We start from the raw sequence: 21,463 nt of genomic DNA on the forward strand, positions 1-21,463 counted from the left end.
AGCAGTTTAGTTCTAGAATCCAGATACCAGTTTCCTATATGATATATACTGCTTTCCCTCAAAATAACTTGTACTGTAATCTGCAGATAGTGACCCCATTAACCTATGTTGTGTTTTTGTTTTTGTTTTGATAGGCAGAGTTAGACAGTGAGAGAGAGACAGAGAGAAAGGTCTTCCTTCCGTTGGTTCACCCCCCAAATGGCTGCTATGGCCGGCATGCTGCGCCGATCTGAAGCCAGGAGCCAGGTGCTTCTCCTGGTCTCCCTTGCAGGTGCAGGGCCCAAGCCCTTGGGCCATCCTCCACTGTCTTCCCGGGCCACAGCAGAGAGCTGGACTGGAAGAGGAGCAACCGGGACAGAATCCGGCGCCCCAACCGGGACAAGAAGCTGGAGTGCTAGCACCGCAGGCGGAGGACTAGCCTAGTGAACCGCGGCACTGGCCTTGTGTTATTTCTTTAAATTGTTTCAAAATGAGGATGGAATTTAAAAAGAATTGAAGCAAAATACATATAGCATTGAATCAATGATTTGTTTTGGTGGTTAGTGAAATGAAGTTTAAAGTTGTAATTTCATAGTTGTCCACAAGATGGTGAAATTCTCATTAGTTTTTAATTTCTTGAAACCTATATAAATTGTTAATTTATAATCTGCATTTGGCACTATTTATTACAAGCAATTTAATTTCTTTTTACAGCCCATCTGCTGGTAAGGCCAAGATTAGAACAGCTCACAGGAGAATCATGATTTTGAATCACCCAGATAAAGGTAGGTAGAATTTCTGTTTCTTATAAAATTTGGATCAGAATATGCTGTGAATTCCTTCCTGTTTACTTCTACCTGTTATAAAAGATAATTGAGATGGAAGTATCTGCCATATATACTGGAATTTTGCTGATACATGGTCATTCAGTTGCCAGTAGGAGTAGTAGATTTATACCATCAGTTTTCAAGATCGTAGTTACTAGTTTTTATGAGTACTTGAACTCTTACCATGTTGATCAAGGAAGAAAACATGAGTTGTGTACTGTGGCTGGATAAACTGATTTGGGCATCTTGTAGTTATTTAACCTAAAACATAGCAACACAAAATTTGGAGGATTTCCTCTAAATCTCTGAACATAATGTCATAGATGATTCAGAATTTCTTAATTTTATTCTGGAAGGCTCTGAGGCTGAGCCATTTGTTTTTAACTGGCCAGGTTTTTAATGTAAATTTATCTTACAGAAAGACAATTATTATAACTTTAACTACACTACAGCTGCTTGAGAGAGAAAGCCCATATGTTCATTACTGTTTCTGCTTTAAAATAACAGATGGTAGAGAGTTGCACTGTATTTCAGAAGTCAAAGGGGGGAGAAGAGTGACGGGTTTCTGGGATTCTTATTTTTACAGACTTTTAGTTTTTTAATTATTTTGGAAAAACTTAAATTTTGGATTCCTATCCAGTCTGACAACAAAATAAGACATTCTCTTTCAGCTTTCTCACTTAATTACATACCATAAAATATCTTTCCTGAACATCATCTCTGGTGGTTCTTGCACTTACTGTTCTTCAGTGTGAATAAACAAGAGAATAGACTTTGCAAAGAGGTTTTGCTTAAAATTTCTATAAACAGCTTCAGCAATTACTGGAAGATCCATTCAACTAATTTACTTTTCATCATATGGTGTCAGAGTAATTGCGCTAAAAAAGAAATGTGTTTAAGTGCCTCCTGGAAGCCTTCAGTCTCCTGAAGAGCCTTTGTCCTCCGGTCAAGTGATACCCACGTTTGACTGATTGCAGGAGAGTCAAGCACTCATGTCTTTCAGATGATTGACAGGTTGTTGATTGTGCTGTTGCAAGGATGCAGGATCTGAATTGTATTTTTAGATACCTCTTGTAAAATAGAAAATGTTTGTATATCGTAGGAACCAGTATTGTGGCCATTAATCTTTTACTTTACTAAATTCTTCACTGTATTTGCTTTGAGGTTCCTGGAATGCATTAAGGTACTTGAAAATTCTTAAGTCCTCCACCTGATGCTTGCGAAATTCATCAGTGTGTCACCCCCACCCGAAGCAACTTTGTTGGTTTTGCTACCAGCTGGTAGAACAAATTTGGAATTTCAAATGTGTGATTAGCTCTAATTTTTTACACATTTCATTATCAACCTTCACAAAGACACTGACACCCAGAAAATTAGGTGTGGGAAATGGCTGAAAATAAAGTTTTTGTAACTAGTTTCTTAAAAAATTTTTATTTATTTGAAAGGCAGAGTTAGAAGAAGAGACAGGGGAAGAGAGAGATATCTTCCATTCACTGGTTCACTCCCCCAGTTGTTGGGGCTGGGCCAGGCCAGCCAGGAACCTAGAACTCCATTCAGGTCTCATGGGTGGCAGGAACCCAAGCACTTGGGCCATCTTCCTCTGCTTTTTCCAGGTGCACTAACAGAGAACTGGATCAGAAGTAGAACAGTCAGGACTTATCTAGTACTTATATGACATGCCAGTATTGCAGGCAGTGGCTTAACCCACTGTGCAACAATGCCAGCCTCTCTAACTAGTTTAAATGAACATTCAGAAAAGTTTTTATAAGAAGTGAATTGTACTGTTTAATTTTAGTAAAGTAAAAGATTAATGCAGTTTTAAAAAAGAAACAAACCTCAACCCAATGCTTTCAGGCTCATATCTTTTAGATTATTGCTTTTTCTAATGTCCAGTGAGTGTAGAAGGTGGGAAGACAAGACTAGGTAAATTTGAAAAACCATAGAACCTTAAGAGATTTCTTATAAGCTATGCTAGCACTTCTCAGAGTATAGTTTCCTGGTTTGTACTAGGTCACATTTTGTTACCTGTGTGCAACAAATTAAAAACAAAAGTAAATATTTAGGAGTGTAATTTAGTATACCAGTTAAAATGCCCATTTCCCATATCAAAATACCTGGGTTTTGATTCTGAGCTCTGGCTCCAGATTCTAGCTTCCTATTAATGCAGATCCTGGGAGGTAGTGGTGATGGCTTAAGTTATTTGGGTCCGTGCCATCTACATGGGAAATCTGGATTGAGTTTCTGGCTCTTGGCTTTGGGCTGGCTAAGCCCCTAGCTTCCTTGCTGTTGTGGGCATTTGCAAAGTGAAATAGCAGATTAAGAGTTTCTCTCTCTCCCCACTTCTCCCCCTTCCCCCCCAGTCTCTGCTTCTGAAATAGATTTTTAAAAAGTAAACATTTAGAAATATTTAAAGCAGTTTGACATTGCCAGAATATCCAAATATGTGATCTTTTTGTATTATGTAGAAGTATTGGTCCACTATGGATTGGAAATTTAAACATAACATCTATAGGTACTCTCTACAGTTAGAGAGGCACTTCATAAATCAATGAAATCAATGTTGCTTCCCAAATCAGGACTTTGTGCTTCCTCCTGGGGGAGATGGCCTGAAGAGCTTCCTGGTTAGCAAGGCAGCCCACTGCATTGGTAGTTAGCTCTGCCTACTAGAAAGCTCTTCCTTACATTTATGTGGAATAAACCAGTCTGCACTGGAGATTGCCAGTTTTTTTCCACTGACACCCATTTCACTAAATACACAGTATTTGCATTTTCCCTTAAGAAGTATTTGAATCAAAATTGAATATTGCAATTAAAAATAAGTCAAAGCAATTATGTTGTTGATGGATTTTCATAATTCATACTGTAGAAGAAGCTAATTTGTGTGTGTGTGTGTGTGTGTGAGAGAGAGAGAGAGAGAGAGAGAGAGAGGGAGGGAGTGATATGTTCTGAGAAATGCATGGTCAGACGATTTTTCTTAAGGTTTATTTATTTGAAAGGCAGAGTTAGAGACAGAGAGAGAGAGCTTCTATCCACTGATTGACTCCCCAAATGGCTGCAATGGACAGGGCTGGGCCAGGCTGAAGACAGGAGCTTCTTCTAGGTCTCCCACATGGTTGCAAGGCCCAAGTACTTGGGCCATCTTTCACTGCTTTCCCAGGCACATTAGCAGGGAGCTGGATTGGAAGTGGAACAGCTAAGACTTGAACTGGTGGCTGCTGTTTTAACACACTATCCCACAACACCAACTCGTGCTTATTTGAGAGAAGCTCCCTACCCATTGGTTCATTCCCTAAATGACAGCAGTGGCTGAGGCGGCAAAGCTGATAGCCAGGAACTCATTCACACTGCTTCCTAAGGCCTACATTAACAGGAAGCTGGAGCCAGGGATCAAACCCGTGTTTTCCCATATGGGACATGGGTTATCTTAACCAGCCCCTTAACCACTAGGCCAAACGCCTGCCCTGATAATTTTTACATGAAGCCCTGGTGATAATTTATTACAGTATACCAAATTTAAAACATGTTGTAAACATTTAGGAAAACGATGTGATCACTAAGTCAACAGGGATTCACCAAGGAAAAAGTGATGCATAATTAGCTTGATTTCCTTTTTTGATAGATGTACTAGACTATTTCTTTCAGAAGGGCACATCTTTGCATTTCAGCATCTTGATGTAAGGTTTTGCTTATGTTTGAGTTAATTTGATAGAGATAAGGAAAATCAATGCATGATAAAACTTGATAAATGATGAGACCCTTAAAAACAAAAAACATGGCTTATTCATCTTTATAATTTTATATGTGTGTATGGCTGCACATAATAAATGACAAGGATTTTTTGAATGCATGGATGAATAAGCAAATGGAAATAAAGAAGGGGTCCAAATAAAATCCGTAGGTAAAATGGGGTTTGGCAGTAATAACTGAAATGATTATATCAGAAAATTTAAAGACTCATTGATATGGAACAACTTGCAGCTGTTCTCTCATTCATTCAGAAATCAGTACTTACTAGACATTGTGCTAAATCTTGAGACAGTAACTAAAACAAGATAATTAGATCCCTGTCCTCATGGAACATACTTTTTTTTAAAAAAAAAGATTTATTTATTTGAAAGGTAGAGAAGCAGAGGCAGAGAGAAAGAACTCTTCCATCCACTGGTCCATTTGCCAAATGGCCATAACAGCTAGAGCTGGGTAAGACTGCAGCCAAGAGCTTCATCCTGGTCTCAGGCCATCTGCTGCTGCTTTCGCAGGTGCATCAGCAAGAAGCTGGATTGGAAGCGGAGCAGCCAGGACTCAAACCAGCACCCATGTGGGATGCTGTTGGTGCAGACAGTTGGCAACTTAACCCACTGTGCCACAGTGCCAGCTCCAGCATACATTCTAATGGAAAGACAAAAGGCAAAACTATTTCAAGTTGTTATAAGGGCAATACCTATAGTGACCTGAGATACAGAATATGGAAGAGTGGCAGCTTTATGCAGGTTGATTGGAAAGAATGAGAAGGAGCTAGCTCTTTGAGGAGTGATTAGAAAGTGCAGGGGTTAGCATATGCAAAGGCTCTGAGGGAGGAAAGAATTAGTGTGGTTAAGGAACTAAAAGGAATGAAATGGACAAGGAGAGGTGGTAGGAGATAAGGTAGATAGTGCCCAGATTTTGAATCTGTTTTAAATGGAATGAGAAAGTAATGTCAGTTAAAAAAAAAAAGTAACTCAGTTTACCTTTTAAAAATCATTTTTATATTCAGTTTATTTTCAAGTACACTTACAGAAGTGCAATACATAGGCAGAAAAGCACATAACTTATTTTCCTTTCTCACTGGGTTGACACTTGTACAGGAGCAGTTTGTAAAACTGCTAATGTCATTAGCATGAGTCAGGGCAGTGGCACTCACTTGTTCCTATTTACAGATGGGAAAAACAGATCTTCACTCCCATTTACACAAAATCCAAAATTAATTCTTAATGGATTATAACCTGTTAAAAAAATTTTAAGACACATTAAATTTAATAGTTTATTCGAGCAAAGAAAGAGTCACGATTGGGCATTCGAAACTAAAAGGTTCAGTGGGCTTCATCCAGCAGCATGAGCTTTTATAGGCCAGACACAGGAGCATCGGCTACTGCTAGGCATCTGTTTTGAGCGTGGTATAATTATTTGGCTGCCTGGAAATTGGTTGAAAAGTGGCTGTTCTTAAATTAGGTCTCAGTTTTTTATGTAGGAGCACAAACATGGAGAGATAATTAATGGCCTCCTTATTTAACCTAAATTCGAAAGACAATAAGGTGCTTGTGCGTGCGCTCTCGCTGTCTCTCTCTTATATATAGATATAGATATAGATATAGATATAGTAGAATAGGCAAAGATTTCTTATACAAAGTAAAACATACATACCATTTAAAGGAAAAAATGTGCCTCTGAGGAAATTTAACTGGTGGTTGTTTTTCTTTTTTAAATTGATTTTGTTATCAAGGTTACTCTGACCTCTTAAAAGGAATTGGGCAGTGTTCTTTATTTTCTGAACATTTGTGTAAAGTTAGTCTAAGAGTTCGTCAGTGGAGCCATCTGGGCATGGAGACTGGGCAGGTTTAGATTTACAGATTCAGTTGTTTAAAGATATACAGCTCTTTTATCTCCTTTAGTTTTGGTTAATTCTTTCTTTGAAATTTTAGGGAAAATTAAAAATTCCTGAGTTTTAGATCTTTAATTGTTTATATCTTACTGTCTAGTTGGTATATGTAAGTAGCTTTAGTATAAGCTACTTTTTCCTTCGTAGTATTGACAGTTTATTTATTTGTATCATACCTTTAACCTCCATTTGTCAGTTTTCTGCATCATTTTTATTTCTGTTGTCTTTATTTTTTTGCTTATTCTTTTTTGAAATGGATATCTACATCATTGGGTTCATTCAAATCAAAATACTTATTTCATTACTTTAAAGTATATATAATATATACTATATATATTATATAATCTGAAGGGCAGAGTTGGGGGTGGGAAAGGCAGATCTTTCACCTGCTGTTTCACTCCCCTAATGGCTATAACACCCAAGGCTGGGCCATGCTGAAGCCAGGAGCCTGGAACAGTATCCAAGTACTTGTCTCTTCTAAGCAACATGCAATTTTTTATGAGTAAACATAAAACATATGTGACTTACCTGTTTTATGTTCCTTTTGCTATTTGACTTCTTTTGCCTCAGATTTTTTCTTAATTTTCTTTTTCCTTTAGTAATTTGATATACAGCTTTCAAAAATCATTCTTTAGTGATTTTCTAGAGATTAAGCATACTTCCTTGATCTGACAATCTAAAATAAAATATTACCTGGATTACTTAAATAATGCTGGGGCCTTAGAACATTTTACGATTGTCTTTGATTGTCAGCAGTTCTACTGTGATTTGATGTGTTCTTTGCATTTGTGCTGCTTGTGATTTGTAGAACTTGAATCTATGGAGTGATATTTTTATCAGTTTTAGAAGCTTCTCCATTTTCAGTAATCTGTTCAATATTGCCTCCTCTGCTTTCTCTCTCTTCTTAAGCTAATCATGTCCTCAGTGTTGCATACGTTTTCATGCTTTTATCCATATTTCCATCCTCTTGTGTATATTTTTCCAGTTTATTATCCATTCTTCACTGTGTAATCTCTTAGACCTATCAAATATTTAAAAAAGATTTATTGGAAAGAGTTAGGTAGAGACAGAGAGAGAGGGCTTCCATCACTGGTTCACTCCGCAGATAGCCGCAACAGCTGGAGCTGAGCCTATCCAAAGCCAGGAGCTTCCTCCGGGTCTCCCACAGGGGTGCAGGGGCCCAAGGACTTGGGCCATCTTCTGCTGCCTTCCCAGGCCATAGCAGAGAGCTGAATTGGAAGAGGAGCAGCCGGGAGTAGAATTGGTGCCCCTATGGAATGCCAGGGCTCTAACCTGCTGCACCACAGCACCGGCCCCAAGACCTATCACATTCTTAATTTCACTTCTAATTCTTTGAACTTCTGCATAATTTTATGTGTTGTTTCTAAGTTGGCATGTATTTTTATTTGAGAGGTAGAGTTACAGAGAGAAGGAGAGATAGAGATAAGATCCTCCATCCACTAGTTCACTCCCCAGATGGCCGCAATGGTTGGAGCTGGCCTGATCTAAAGCCAGGAGCCTCTCCCAGATCTCCCACGTGATTGGAAAGGCCCAAGCACCTGAGCCATCCTCCACTGCCTTCCCAGGCCATAAACAGCTGGATCAGAAGAGGAGCAGCCAGGACACATACCTATGCCACAGCGCTGGTCCCCCACGTATTTTATTTTAAAAAAAAATGTTTGAGGGGCTGGCATTGTGGCACAAGGGGTTAAAGCCCCAGCCTACAGCCCCGGCATTAGGTGTGGGCGCTCCAGCTGCTCCACCTCTGATCCAGCTCTCTGTTATGCCTGGGAAAGCAGTAGAAGATGGCCTAAGTGCTTGGGCCCCTGCACCCGCTTGGGAGACCTGGAAGAAGCTCCTGGCTTAGGATCAGCTCAACTCTGCCTTTCACAGTCATTTGGGGAGTGAAACAAAGGATAGAAGACCTCTTTCAATTAATAAATCTTTTTAAAAAATTATTTGAAAGGCAGACACAGAATTAGGGAACTTCCATCCACTGGATCACTCCCCAGTAGCTGAGACTGGGCCAGTCCAAAGCCAAGAACTCCATCTGGGTCTTCCACAAGAATGGCAGGAACATACATACTTCCACTGTCACCTTAGCCTTTCAGTTTGCACATTAGCAGGAAGTTGGATTGGAAGTAGAACAGGGACTTAAACCCAGGCATTTCAGTCGGGGATATAGGCAGCTCAACCACTAGGCAAATGCTTGCCCCCTCTCTTTTTAAAAATATATTCATAATTCTTTCAAAGCCCTTGTGTGATGCTTGTAAGATCAAGCTAACTATTTCTATTGTGATTTTGTTTTCAGGCCTTCTTTTGGTAAGCAAAGTCTTAAAATTTTTTTTTTTTTTTTTTTTTTTTTTTTTTTTTTTTTACTTATTTGAAAGAGTTAGAGAGGTAGAGCCAGAGAGATCTTCCATCTGTTGGCTCACCCCCCAAATGGCTATAATGGCCAGAGCTGGGCCAGTCTGAAGCCAGGAGCGTCTTCTGCATCTCCCATGTGGGTTCAGAGGCCCAAACACTTTAGCCATCTTCCGCTGCTTTCCCAAGCCATAGCAGAGAACTGGATCAGAAGTGGAACAGCTGGGTCTCAAACCGCCGCCCATATGGGATGCCAGCACTGCAGGCACTGGCTTCACCCACTATGCCACAGTGCTGGCCCTGCAAAGTCATTTTTTTGATGTCATACATTTTGTTATCAAAACAAATGTTTATATGAATTCCATCTGTCAGTATTTATAGTGCTAGAAATCAAAACTGAGGAAGATTTAGTTTGACTTTGTTGAAAGGCAGAAAGGCAGGGAAATCGCCCATCCACTGGTTTACTCAAAGGCTAATATCCTTAGCAGTTTCACTGCAGTGCTAGTCAGTGGTGGGTCTTTTTGGTAGTAGTTTCATTTTTGTATGGCCTAGCTTTCAGTGAGCGTCGATCTCTAACAAGCTACTCCATCATAATCAAAAACAGAAGAAGGTTATTTTAGATGAGGCAGTATACCACACGAATTGTCTAGTTGGTATTTAGGAGTCTGGTGTAATCTCAATGAGAAATAGTGAATTAGTTTAGGGTAGAGACAAAGTAAATTTGACTTATATTTTGGAAACAGGATCAACAGTTACTGCTGATCTAAGAAATTTTATATTTCTCCTTTTTCTGAACAAAACTTAGGTAGATAGAAATGAGTATGATTTAGAAGGGGGGCGGCTCATTTGTAAACAGATTTGGGAAAAAACATCGATGTTAAATTCTCCAGGAACTATCCAAGTGGAAATGGAGAGTAGGAGGTTGAATAGAGACACTAGAAATCAGAAGAGTGGTCTGGGCTTGATTGTTCAGAAGTCATCAACTTAAGAAGGTATTGAAAACAGTGTTAACAGATCATAGGGGGCCGGCATCCTTCATGGGTGCCAGTTCTAGTCTTGGCTGCTCCACTTCTGATCCAGCTCTCTGCTATGGCTGGGAAAGCAGCAGCAGAAGATGGCCCAAGTCCTTGGGCCCCTGCACCAGCATGAGAGACTCGAAAGAATCTCCTGGCTTCAGATTGTCCCAGCTCTAGCCATTGTGGCCATTTGGGGAGTGAGCCAGCAGATGGAAGATCTTTCTCTCTGTAACTCTGCCTCTCAAATAAATCTTTTTTTAAAAAAATGAACATGGAAAGTGATTAAATGGAGAGAGGGGAAAAACCCCAGGATCCCAGTGTAAGGAGTTTAGAAATGTAAAGATCAAATTAGAAAAGGAGAAATTGGCAAAGGAGACAGAAAGAAAAATATTGAGAAAATGGTGCCATGGGCCATGTGAGCCAAACAGGAATTATGTAAAGGAAACCAAAATCATCAACAGTGCTGAATGAATGCTACCATATGAACAATTAATAAGAGTGTAGAAAGATGGATCTGTAGTGTTTTTACAGCAATGGAAGACTTTTGTATGCTTAAAGTCAGTTTTAATTAGTGCTAGGTTGAGTAAAAAGATGAGGAAGAAGTTCACTTACATAGTCAAGGAAGAGGCATTAAGAATGCTGTTTTTGTTTTTCTACTTTTTACGTTTTAAATGTAGAAGCTCCTTGAGTGATTTTGAGCAAATTTATGTGTCAATGGAAGTGATCAACTAGAGAGATTGATGACTTAGGAGATTAAATTTAAATTCAGCAGGGATAAATGCAATGTTCTTTTAGCCCCTGAGAATCAATTGTATAAATATAGGAAAGAGATTTGGCAGTGTTTCACATGAAAAAAGAGCCATGGGGTATATTTGATCTCAAAGCCTGTAAGATTTAACACTGTAAAAGCTGCCAAGAAGTTTATGCAGTCTTAAGCTGTATTAAAGGACACATATTAAAGGACTAAATATTCCCGTAATCTTCTGTACTTGTCATTCATTCATTCATTCAACCAGCAATTATTTACCCAACTGTACACAGCTTAAGCAGTTAGACATTGTTTCCAGATGCCAGGTTTGGAAGGACACTAAGTAGTATTGAGAAAACCAAACAGGATTGTGAGGAGGAAAACAATGTCATAGGAATGGGCCATTCATTCATTCAAAAAAAAAAATGTTGCTGGGGCCAGCGTTGTGCATTTGATTAAGCTGCTGCTTGCAATGCTAGTACCCATATTGGAGTGCTGGTTCAAGTCCTGGCTATCCCACTTCCAATCCAGGTTCCTACTGATGTGTCTGAGAACTCATCAGAAGATGACCTAAGTACTTGGGCCCCAGAGGACCACTCAGATGGGAGACTAGGATGGTGTTCCTGGCTTATGGCTTTAGATTGGCCCAGTCTTGGTTCTTGTAGCCATTTGGGGAGTGAACCGGCAATTGGAAGATCAGTTGATTTCTTTCTCTCCCTCCTGGTGGACCAAAGAAAAAATGAGGAAAGAGGTCTCCCAGGGTTTTCCAAACCTGTGGTTAAAGAACAACACAACTGGCTATATTGAGATGTTCATGGATGATCTATGTAACACTAAGTGCTTAAAATATAACCCATATATAGGAATTCCTTCCGTGCCTTTATCAGGGCAGCATTATGTTCACTGAGAAGAACTATAAGCAGTGAAGGTTTTACCACTGTAAGGAAAATGACTTTTAGTTGGAGCTACCTTAATTAGTCTCATAAGACATCAGTCAACTAGTAATTACTAAGGCTTACTGGGAACCAGAACTGTTTTTTTTTTTCCCCACTGTGTAGCCCCAGTGACCAAGTGATGTTCAGGAAGAAGCAATGAAGATAAAAACTAGTTAGGGATGTCACAGGTGGTATTCACTTACTGTGGATGAGGTACAATTCTCCAAGACCCTCCCAATTTTAAGTTTCTGTGATTCTCTGATAATTGAATCAGACTCATTATATTCTTCAGCTCCTCCTGGGTTTTTAAGTACTGTATTATGATTGACACACCATACAATTCATCTAAAGTACAATTCTATATTGACAGAATTTTCTGTATATTCAGGTATGTGCAGACATCACAATTTTAGAACATTTTTGTCACCTCAGCAAGAAACTCTGTAGCTGTTAGCTGTTATCACCAAGCCTTGATTTTGTCAGTTGATCTACATGTCCTCATGCCAGTGTTACTAGCACTGACACCCTGTCTCTCTTACTGTCACTTTGTTGTGCCCCATGAGTTCTGGATAGAGCCATCAAAACTTATGTAGAGGTCAGTGATCTATGACATCAGTTTTCCAGTAAGTGTTTTTTAAAATTGAAATATACTTTTGTAGGATTGTTTTGACTCTTCTTGCGACTCCACGTGAGCTTCTATAAAAGTTAGCTGGGACTAATTATTGATTACACTGAATCTGTAAGTCGGTTTGGCGAGTATTGCCAGCATAATGATATTCTTCTGATCTGTGAACATGAGACATTTCCTCCTTTATTTACATCTTCCTTAATTTCTTTCAATCGCATTTTGTAGTTCAGAATATACATTTTGTATTTTCATTAACTTTATTCCTTTTTTTTTTTTTTTTTTTTTTGGAGGGAGGTGCTATTGTGAATGGAATTTCTTAATCTCATGTCCAGGTTGCTCATTGCAAGTATATAGGAATAGATATATTTTTTTCTTTGAGAGGGAGAGCGCTCCTATCCACTGGTTCAATCCTCAGATGCCTGTAATAGCCAGAGCCTGTTACACAATCGAGGTCCCACAGATGTGAGAGGAACCTCTTTACTTGAGCCATCACTGATGCTTCCCAGGGTCTGCTCTGGTGGAAAGTCGGAGTCAGGAACCAGAGCTGGGAGTCAAACCCAGCCCTTCCAGTGTAGGACCAGGGCATCTTAATTGATAGACTAATTGCCTTCTCCTTCTGCAGTTGATTTTTTATTTTGTCCTGCAGCCTTGCTGAACTCATTTATTAGTTCAGATAGTTTATACTGAATTTCTTAGGATTTCCTATATATAAGATCATTCATCTCTGAATATAGTTGTACTTTGTTCTCTAAGTTGGATGCCTTTTATTTTTTGTACCTGATTGCCCTGGCTTGAATCTCCAATACAAGCTTGAATAGAAGTAGTGGGAATGTCTATCATTATCTTGTTTCTGATCTTAGTAAGAACATCATGTCTTTCCCCATTAAGGGTTTTTTGTTACAGATGCCTTTACTAGGTTGGGGCACAACATACTAAAATGTGTATTAATAAGATTCCAAGAATTGGTCACTCTTTGAGGAATTTATCTATCGATATGTGATTGACTCCCTGTGATTCATCTTTTTATCTTCTGTAAGGAAGAGGACATGAGATGGGATTAGGGACTAGAAGAAAGTAAAAAAAAAAAAAAAAGCTTACAGCAGCCAGTAGTTGAATGTGATGAGAATTTAATAAGAAATCCTGTAAACAAATAAGAGGCATTGTGGTAAAGAGTACAGGCTCAGGAGCCAGTCTTCCTGGGGATCCTGGCCTCACCCCTTATTAGCTCTGTAGCTGGTGTTGGGCAGGTAAATTTGTGAATCAATGTCCTTAAGTACAGAACTACTCCACAGGATAGTTGGAAGAACCAAATGAGATGTTAGAACAATATTGCCCCACTGTCTTTGTCATCATGGTTATCATAAAGTTTGAGCCCCAGTGAGTTCTGGATAGTGTCAAACCTTACGTAGAGGTCAGTGATCTATAACATTTTCCAATAAGTGTTTTTAAAAATTGAAATATACATTCATAAAGTACACGAATAGAAATTTACAACTCAGTGAGTTGTCACAAAGGATCTTGTTTTTGTAGCCATTTGCCCAGATCAAAAAATAGAACTATCACAGAGAGGAAGAGAGAGAGATCTTCTATCCACTGATTCATTCCCCAAATGGCTGTAATGGCCGGGGCTGGCCAAAGCTAGGAACTAGGAACTTCTGGTCTCCCCTGTAGGTGCAGGGGTCCAAGCATTTGGGCCATCTTCTATAGCTCTCCCAGGCACATCAGGGAGCTGGACTGGAAGTGGAGCAGCCATGTCTCAAACCAGCACTCATGTAGGACACTGCTACTCTGCAATGCCAGCCCCTATTAAACTTTTTCTTATGACTTTTGTGAACATCATACATTCTGGTATTCGAGAGCTGAGTCCGAGTCATATTTTCTCTGTGGCTTTCTTTTGCATATACTTACTGGTGTCCCTTCATTAACAAAAGTTCTTAAAGATTTATTTATTTGAAAGAGTTACACAGAGAAGGAAGATCTCTGCCTCTCCATCCACTGGTTCATGTCTCAATTGGCAGCAATGGCCAGAGCTGGCCAATCTGAAGCCAGGAGCTTTTTCCAGGTCTCCCACAAGGATGCAGGGGCCCAAGCACTTGGGCCATCTTGTACTGCTTTCCCAGGCCATAGCAGAGAGCTGGATCGGAAGAGGAGCAGCCAGGGTTGAACCGGCGCCAAATGGAATGCTGGCACTGCAGACTGCAGCTTTACTCGCTATGCCACAGTGCTGGCCCTGTAAAAGTTATTAACTTTAAAACAGTCCATTTTATCAGGATTTGCCTTCTTAGTGCTTCTTAAAAGAAATTTGTGTCTCAAATTCATAAAAGCATCAAGGTCATGAATTTCCCGAACCTTATAACAGTGATGTGAGGTAGGGATAAAGCTTCCACTATTAAAAAAGGGCATTCTTGGGCCGACGCCGTGGCTCAGCAGGCTAATCCTCCGCCTTGCGGCGCCGGCACACCGGGTTCTAGTCCCGGTCGGGGTGCCGGATTCTGTCCCGGTTGCCCCTCTTCCAGGCCAGCTCTCTGCTGTGGCCCGGGAGTGCAGTGGAGGATGGCCCAAGTGCTTGGGCCCTGCATCCGCATGGGAGGCCAGGAGAAGCACCTGGCTCCTGGCTTCGGATCAGTGAGATGCGCCAGCCGCAGCGGCTATTGGAGGGTGAACCAACGGCAAAAGGAAGACCTTTCTCTCTCTCTCTCACTGTCCACTCTGCCTGTCAAAAATAAAAAAAAATTTTTTTAAAAAAAGGCATTCTTTCCAAAGTGATCTGCCATGTTACCTTTGTTATAAATAAGCAGATATTTATGGGACTGTTTCTCTTCTTCCATTGCCACATTTTACATATTAATTTGTGTATCTTCATGGGAGGGCTATTGTTGGCCCTTTGCTTGTCAATATAAATTAAGATTTATCTTATTGTTTGTATGCATATACAACATACACAAATCTGGTTGGGTTTTATGATAGGAATTACCATGCATCTATCAATCTACTTGAGAGAATTAACATCTTTTAGGTAATCTTAATTCCAACAGTTTTACATATTTCTGGGTTATAAATAATTTTATTTCCGTGTATTAATTTTTCAAATGCTATTATAAATTAAGTCATAGTTATTGATTGCTAGGAGTAAGACTGATTTTTTTAAATGATTTTTCAGGTCCTTTTAGATTGTCTATATACTCCATCATATTAAAATTTATGAAGAATGACACTTTATTCCCATTCCTTATATTTTGCTCAGGGAGTAGGGGCCTCCAATATCCTGTTAAATAGAAACAGTGATAGTAGGGTTTTTTTTTTTTTGTCACTGATCTCAGCCAAAAGTTTCAACATTTTGCTAATTGTAACCTATTATATTTTTGATAACTTAGGTCACATCCAAGTTTCCTTCTATTAGTTTCTGAATTAAAGCCCATCTTGGCATTCTTGATACAACCCTAACTTGGTCATGATACTGATTTTCTGCATTTGTTCTCATGTTAAAACTGATTTCTTTTATTGTGATCTCTTCATCATGGCTTGTTATCAAGGATATGTTAGCCTTATAAAAGAAGTTGAAAAGCATTATCCATGTTACCTATTTTTGTGGAAAAAAAAAATACTGAAAATCCTGATAAGGATTTTTACTTGAGATTGGTGTTAATTATAGACTCAATTTCTCAAATGGATGTTTTTACATTTTCTGTTCTTGTATCATTTTCAGTATGATAGTTTAGAGACTAACCTTTGGTTTTTCCCTCTTGAATAATTTCTGCTATGATACTTTTCCTTAGTGTGTGAGTTGTTTTAGAAGTCAACATTGGGATCCCCTGTATGTGCTTGTTATTGACTTCTAGCTTTATTCCATTATGTTCTGCTAATATACTGAGAAATACTGATAGACTTGCTGTTTTCTTGTCTCTGGTATGCTGGTACTGTGGCATAGAGGGTAAAGCCACCACCTGTAGTGCTGGCATCCCATGAGCACGGCTGGTTCTAGTCCCGGCTGCTCCACTTCTCATCCAGCTCTCTCCTATGGCCTGGGAAAGCAGTAGATGGCCCAAGTCCTTGGGCCCCCTGCACCTGTGTGGGAGACCCTGAAGCAGCTCTGCCCGTTGCGGCCAACTGGGGAGTGAATCAGCACATGGAAGACACCTCTCTCTGTGTAGCTCTTTATTTAAGTCCCAACTTCTTAAATTCTGTGGGACTATACTGCTATATTAAATGACTATATATACTTATTTGAAAGTCATATTTGCATACTTCCATCTGCTGGTTCATTCCCCCAAATGACCACAACAGCTGGGGCTGGGCCACACCAAAGCCAGGAAACTTCATCAGGGTCTCCTCTGTGGGTAGAGGAGCCCAGGTACTTGGTCCATCTTACCTTTCTAACCAGGGAACCAGATTCAAGATGGAGCAGCTGGGCTTAGAGCTGGTGCCCATATTGGGATGTTGGCATCACAGGCAGCCACATCGTAGGCCCCAGTTTTTCCAAGTGCATATTCTTGTTATTTTTACTTTGAATTTTCTGGTTCATTTCAATTTAAATATCCTTTTTCCTAGGGTTTTGTATTTTCATGCTTTTATCTTCCTAGATTGAATTAATAGCTGAAAACTTTCCCATGAATGGGCTTTCTATGCTGCTTTTTCTCTTCTTCCCCCTCAAGAACTCCCACATTTGAAAGTTTTCAAGGCTGTGTTCATTCCTCCCACCCTTTTAGTTTCTTACTTCTGCTATTGAGTTCTTCATTTATAACATTCATTTTCAAGATCTTCTATCTTTCCTGAGTTTCTCATTTCCTGTTTTCTTGTATCTTTTTTAGTAGCATTATAATTACTTTTGAATTACCTATTGGGCAACTTAAAAGTCTCGCTTTCTTTAAAGTCTGGTTGCTAAAGTACTGTTATCTTCCTTTTGTATCATAATATTGCCTTTTTCATACTTGTGTCTTCCTATGATTATTTGTGCATCTGAATCAGTTTTTACAATTTTATTTGAAAGGCAGAAAGACACAGAATGATCTTCCATCTACTGATTCACTACAAATGCCCTCCCAATCTAGAGAACAAGAACTCAATCCATGGTTCCCACATGGATGGCAGGAACCCAACTTAAGGCACATCCTAGAAGGCAGCAGTGATGGCTCAATAGGAAATGAATCAGAAACTTAGCTGGGTCTGGAACCCAGGCATGCCAAACCATAGCCTCACTACTATGCCCAACACCTTTTGCCCCATCCGTTTTAAAGAAGAGCTCATATGAATTAAAGGTTTTTCTCAGGATGTGTCTTTTGGAAGGCTTACTTTGGCTGTCATTCCAGTTGGATGCCATAGTACATATACTCCCCGCACACCATCTTTTCCTGTAGCGGATGGCAGTTGAGGTGGAGTTTTCCTTCCGTTGGTTCACTCCCCTAATGGCCGCTGCGCTGATCCAAAGCCAGGAGCCAGGTACTTCCTCCTGGTCTCCCATACGGGTGCAGGGCCCAATCCCTGGGCCATCCTCCACTGCCTGAGCAGGGCTGGAAGAGGAGCAACTGGGACTAGAACCTGGGGTGCCAGTGCCATAGGTGGAGGATTAGCCTAGTGAGCCACGGCGCCAGCGAGGTGGAGTTTTGATGCTCTTTGCACCCAACGTGATTGCCAGATCTCAGGCGCACATTCTCCTGAAGCTGCCTTCGGTTGAGGAGATGTAGGCCGGACTCCCAGTGGCAGCATGCATTGCACCATCTGGTGGTAGGAGGTGAGATGGTGGGGCTGGCCTCAAGTCTGAGAGGTCACCACCCCTACTTGGTTCTTGGGGGGCAGAATGCCTTTACTTTCCTGCATTCCCAGTTCCTTGTAGTGCAAAGCTTTCAAGTCAAAGTTCTCCTGAGACTAGATTTAGCCTTACAAACCCCGCGTTTTTTTGCTAGTGAGGTGAGACAGTCTAACCTCTAAAGCAGTACGGATTCCTAAAGTGACTTTATTCTCAGCTGTTGACATATGCTGCAGCTGTGCTGGTGGATGGGGAAGGGAGGTACAGTATAAGTTCCTTTCCTGAGGCAAAGCAACCCAAGTTCTCTAGGTGGTTCTCCTTACCAGTAATGACTCTGGATTCCTCTTGGAGCTAGGAGTGCCCCATAAAGGCATTCCTGGAGATGGGCTTGGCTGCTTACCCCTTCCCTGCAGGGGGGCTTCCTTCCCCTTTGCCAGGGAGCTGGATCTCAGTGCCCTTTTTCTTTTGTGCCTTCTATGCTTCCATCCCAGGCCTGTGAGTCTTACTAGTTCTTTCAGCACTCACCTGAAAGTACAGCTGTTTGAAGAACTGAAACAACAAAGATTAAGTTCAATTACTATTTTAACATTCGTTGAGAACATGAGATTATTTGCATCACCTTGATAACTCAGCTTATACAGCTTATCAGGACCAATATTAGCTAATCCCAACATTTTCATAACAAGTACATAAAATTTTCATCAACTTTCTTTGCAATTTTTATATATTTGTTTGTAGCAGTTAAATCTCAATGTGGTTTCCTCCAGCATTGCCCTTTCTAGGACAGTACCGTGTTTGTTGATCCAGTTTTTCCCCCATCAGCTGAGTGGTATGATATCAATAAATAGGCTAAGTTAGGACACTTTACAGCACCACTGTCTAAATGCTTTTTGGATTGTTGTAAGCTACTGAGGACATACGATGTTTTCCACTGCTGCTGCCAATGGTTTGCACTTAAGGGAAGAATACAAAATGAGAACAAATACAGAGAGTCTGGTGAATGGTTAGATGATTTTTAGGCTGACCAATAAGCAATGACAGTATTCAGGACTAGAAGTTAGAAAGGGTATGATGTTTAAAAAGATTTGAGAGTTTGGAGCTAGTATTTTTACATATCAAATAGGCTCTGTTTATGATTCTGCATTTGAAATTCATCTCAATTTTGTTTTAGAATTCATTGCAAAAAAATTCTAAAAAGGACTCACTTAACTTGTATTTTAGGGTAGTATGAATCCAGGACTATACTCTGAGTATCCCAATAGGATCATTTCAGAAAACAGTGAGGATTCCCATTAACATTACTTTTACTATTTTTAGTAAAAACTACTTTTAGCACTGGATAATAGTTTATTTTTTTCAATTATAAGGCTTTGTAAGATTTTGGGTTAATTTACCACCATCAGAAAGTTAACCCTACTTCAGATGAGTAATCAACCCTTAAAAAATAAAAGGCATGATGAAAGACTATTTTGCTTCCTGAACCATCCATTTAATTTCAGAAAATTGTCTGGTCACATGCTTAGTGAATGACCAGTGAAAAGTTATAATCAGGAGTAAAATTTTCATTATTTTTCTCACAGGTTTTTTTTTAATCGCTGGGTATCTGGTATGTCATTAAACACATGTATACTGTTTTGTTACAGGATGAATATATGGTAACATATTAGAATTCTGAGTCTTTCTACACTGGGGACTTTTACAGAATACTTCATTATTAACATTTTTTTATCCATCTATTTTTCTTTGTTCTCTTAGGAGGATCACCTTACCTAGCTACTAAAATAAATGAAGCAAAAGATTTGTTAGAAGCAACCACCAAGCATTGATTGATGCTGAAGAATTATACTGAAGGAAACAAAAGAGGACACTGAAAGGAAAAAAGATGTGCAAATTAGTCTAAAATATGTATGTTGACCAGACTTTTCTTTTGGCATTAAGCTCTATAGCAATAAAATATTGATAGCCTTGTTATGTCAGTCCTAAATCCAGTATGACCATCAGAAATGCAATTGAGATTTCTGAGCAATGAGTAGAAATTTTCTTACTGTTTTATGTTTGTGCCCTCATTTTTTCTTGTTTCTCCATAGGAATGGGCTTTGCCTAACTAAGGTCCTCAAATCAAATACTTGCTGCCATCTCATGGGGAAATTACTTGAAAACAGTGGAATTTACTAAAAGGTGTTCTGTAAAATAGTAGTTAGAACTTGAAGAATGCTGCTGTCATACCCTCAGCTGAAGCATGAGAACGTGGAGAGCTATTAAAATGATGGAAACATTACCAAAATAAGGCTAAAAAGAACTGGGGAAAGCTGACTATAGTCTTCTAGCACTGTATATTTATTCCACCTATGATGTGTAAAGCACCATGTGAGTCCTCTGAGAGTTAAAAATATGAGCCAGTCATGGATCCTGACCCAAAAGATCTTATATTTAGAGGAAGGGTTAAGCATGTAGGTAGAGAGGTACAGATAAGTTAAACAACAAAGTAACTTAAAATGAGTGCATGGTAGGAGGAGGGGGAGTCTTCATGGAATAATTAGCATCGCGCTAGGCTTTAAGAAAAAATAAGATACCACTATGGTTGAGTCACTATTTCTGAACAGAATTAATAGAAATGGATCTTATCCATTAGCATGATTAGGGTATAAAAAGTATTTTATACTTTTATAAATGTATAAATGTATTAAAAGGTAGGAATGGACAAAAGTGGTCATGAAAGGCCAGCATTAAGTTGCTTTCTCCAAAGGTGAGAAAACAGATTCAGAAGGAAGTGCAACATTTCCCAATATCTTAGAAATCCTGGGCTCAGTCCAGGGAAACAGAATGACTATTTCACCTAAAAATATGTATTAACGTCCTAGATGCAATTTCAACTTACACCATCTCATAATTTAGGAGTTCTCAAGCTTTGCACTGTTGACATGTGGGCTTGATAATTCTTGGGGTGCTCTCTTGTGCATTGTATATGATTAGCAACATGTTTGGCCTATTAACAACTAGATTAGTACAGGTTACATATCCACCACCAAAAATGCTTGAAACTGAAGCCCTTTAGATTTCTAATTCATCAATAATCATCTATACATACTGTGATATTAGAGATGGGATGCTTTGGAAAAAATACATGCACTGAATAAACCTAAGAAAATTAAAGGCTCTGGACTAGCCTTTTATGTTACATTATTCCAGGTTCAGCAGGACTGAACACTTTTGGCCAAGCCCCAGGTAAAGCTGTCATTCCTGATAAGGCTGTGTTGGCTGGTGCTGTCACAGATGTGCCACTCCTGGATGTCACTCCCCTCTCTGGGTATTGAGACCAGGAGGTGTCTTCACCAAACTTATTAACAAGAACACCACTATTCCAACCATGAGCCAGGTATTTTTCTACTGCTGCCGTTGGGCAGACTCAAGTTGAGATTAAAGTATGTTGGGGGAGAGAGAGAGGGCTGGAGACAACAAACTTATTGGACCATTCACTTTGATTAGAATTCCTCCAATACCCCAAGAAGTCCCACAGATTAAAGTTATATTTGACATTGATGCCACTGGGATTGTACATGTTTCTACCAAAGATAAGGACATAGGATGCAA

At 39.6% G+C, this 21,463-nt stretch overlaps 1 protein-coding gene across 1 annotated transcript in view; it reads left to right on the forward strand.

Annotated features, from left to right (window-relative positions):
- Nucleotides 1-21,025, forward strand: part of DNAJC15 (DnaJ heat shock protein family (Hsp40) member C15) — a 72,669-nt gene extending 51,644 nt beyond the window's left edge. Inside the window, exons 5-6 of the mRNA XM_062194132.1 lie at nucleotides 694-764; nucleotides 19,628-21,025. Of these exons, the coding sequence (XP_062050116.1) occupies nucleotides 694-764; nucleotides 19,628-19,698 (142 nt within the window). The 3' untranslated portion in view covers nucleotides 19,699-21,025. The remainder of the gene's footprint in view (nucleotides 1-693; nucleotides 765-19,627) is intronic.
- The last annotated feature ends 438 nt before the right edge of the window (nucleotides 21,026-21,463 follow it).

Source organism: Lepus europaeus, chromosome 6 (assembly GCF_033115175.1).
Source record: "Lepus europaeus isolate LE1 chromosome 6, mLepTim1.pri, whole genome shotgun sequence".
Taxonomy (NCBI): Eukaryota; Metazoa; Chordata; class Mammalia; order Lagomorpha; family Leporidae; genus Lepus; species Lepus europaeus.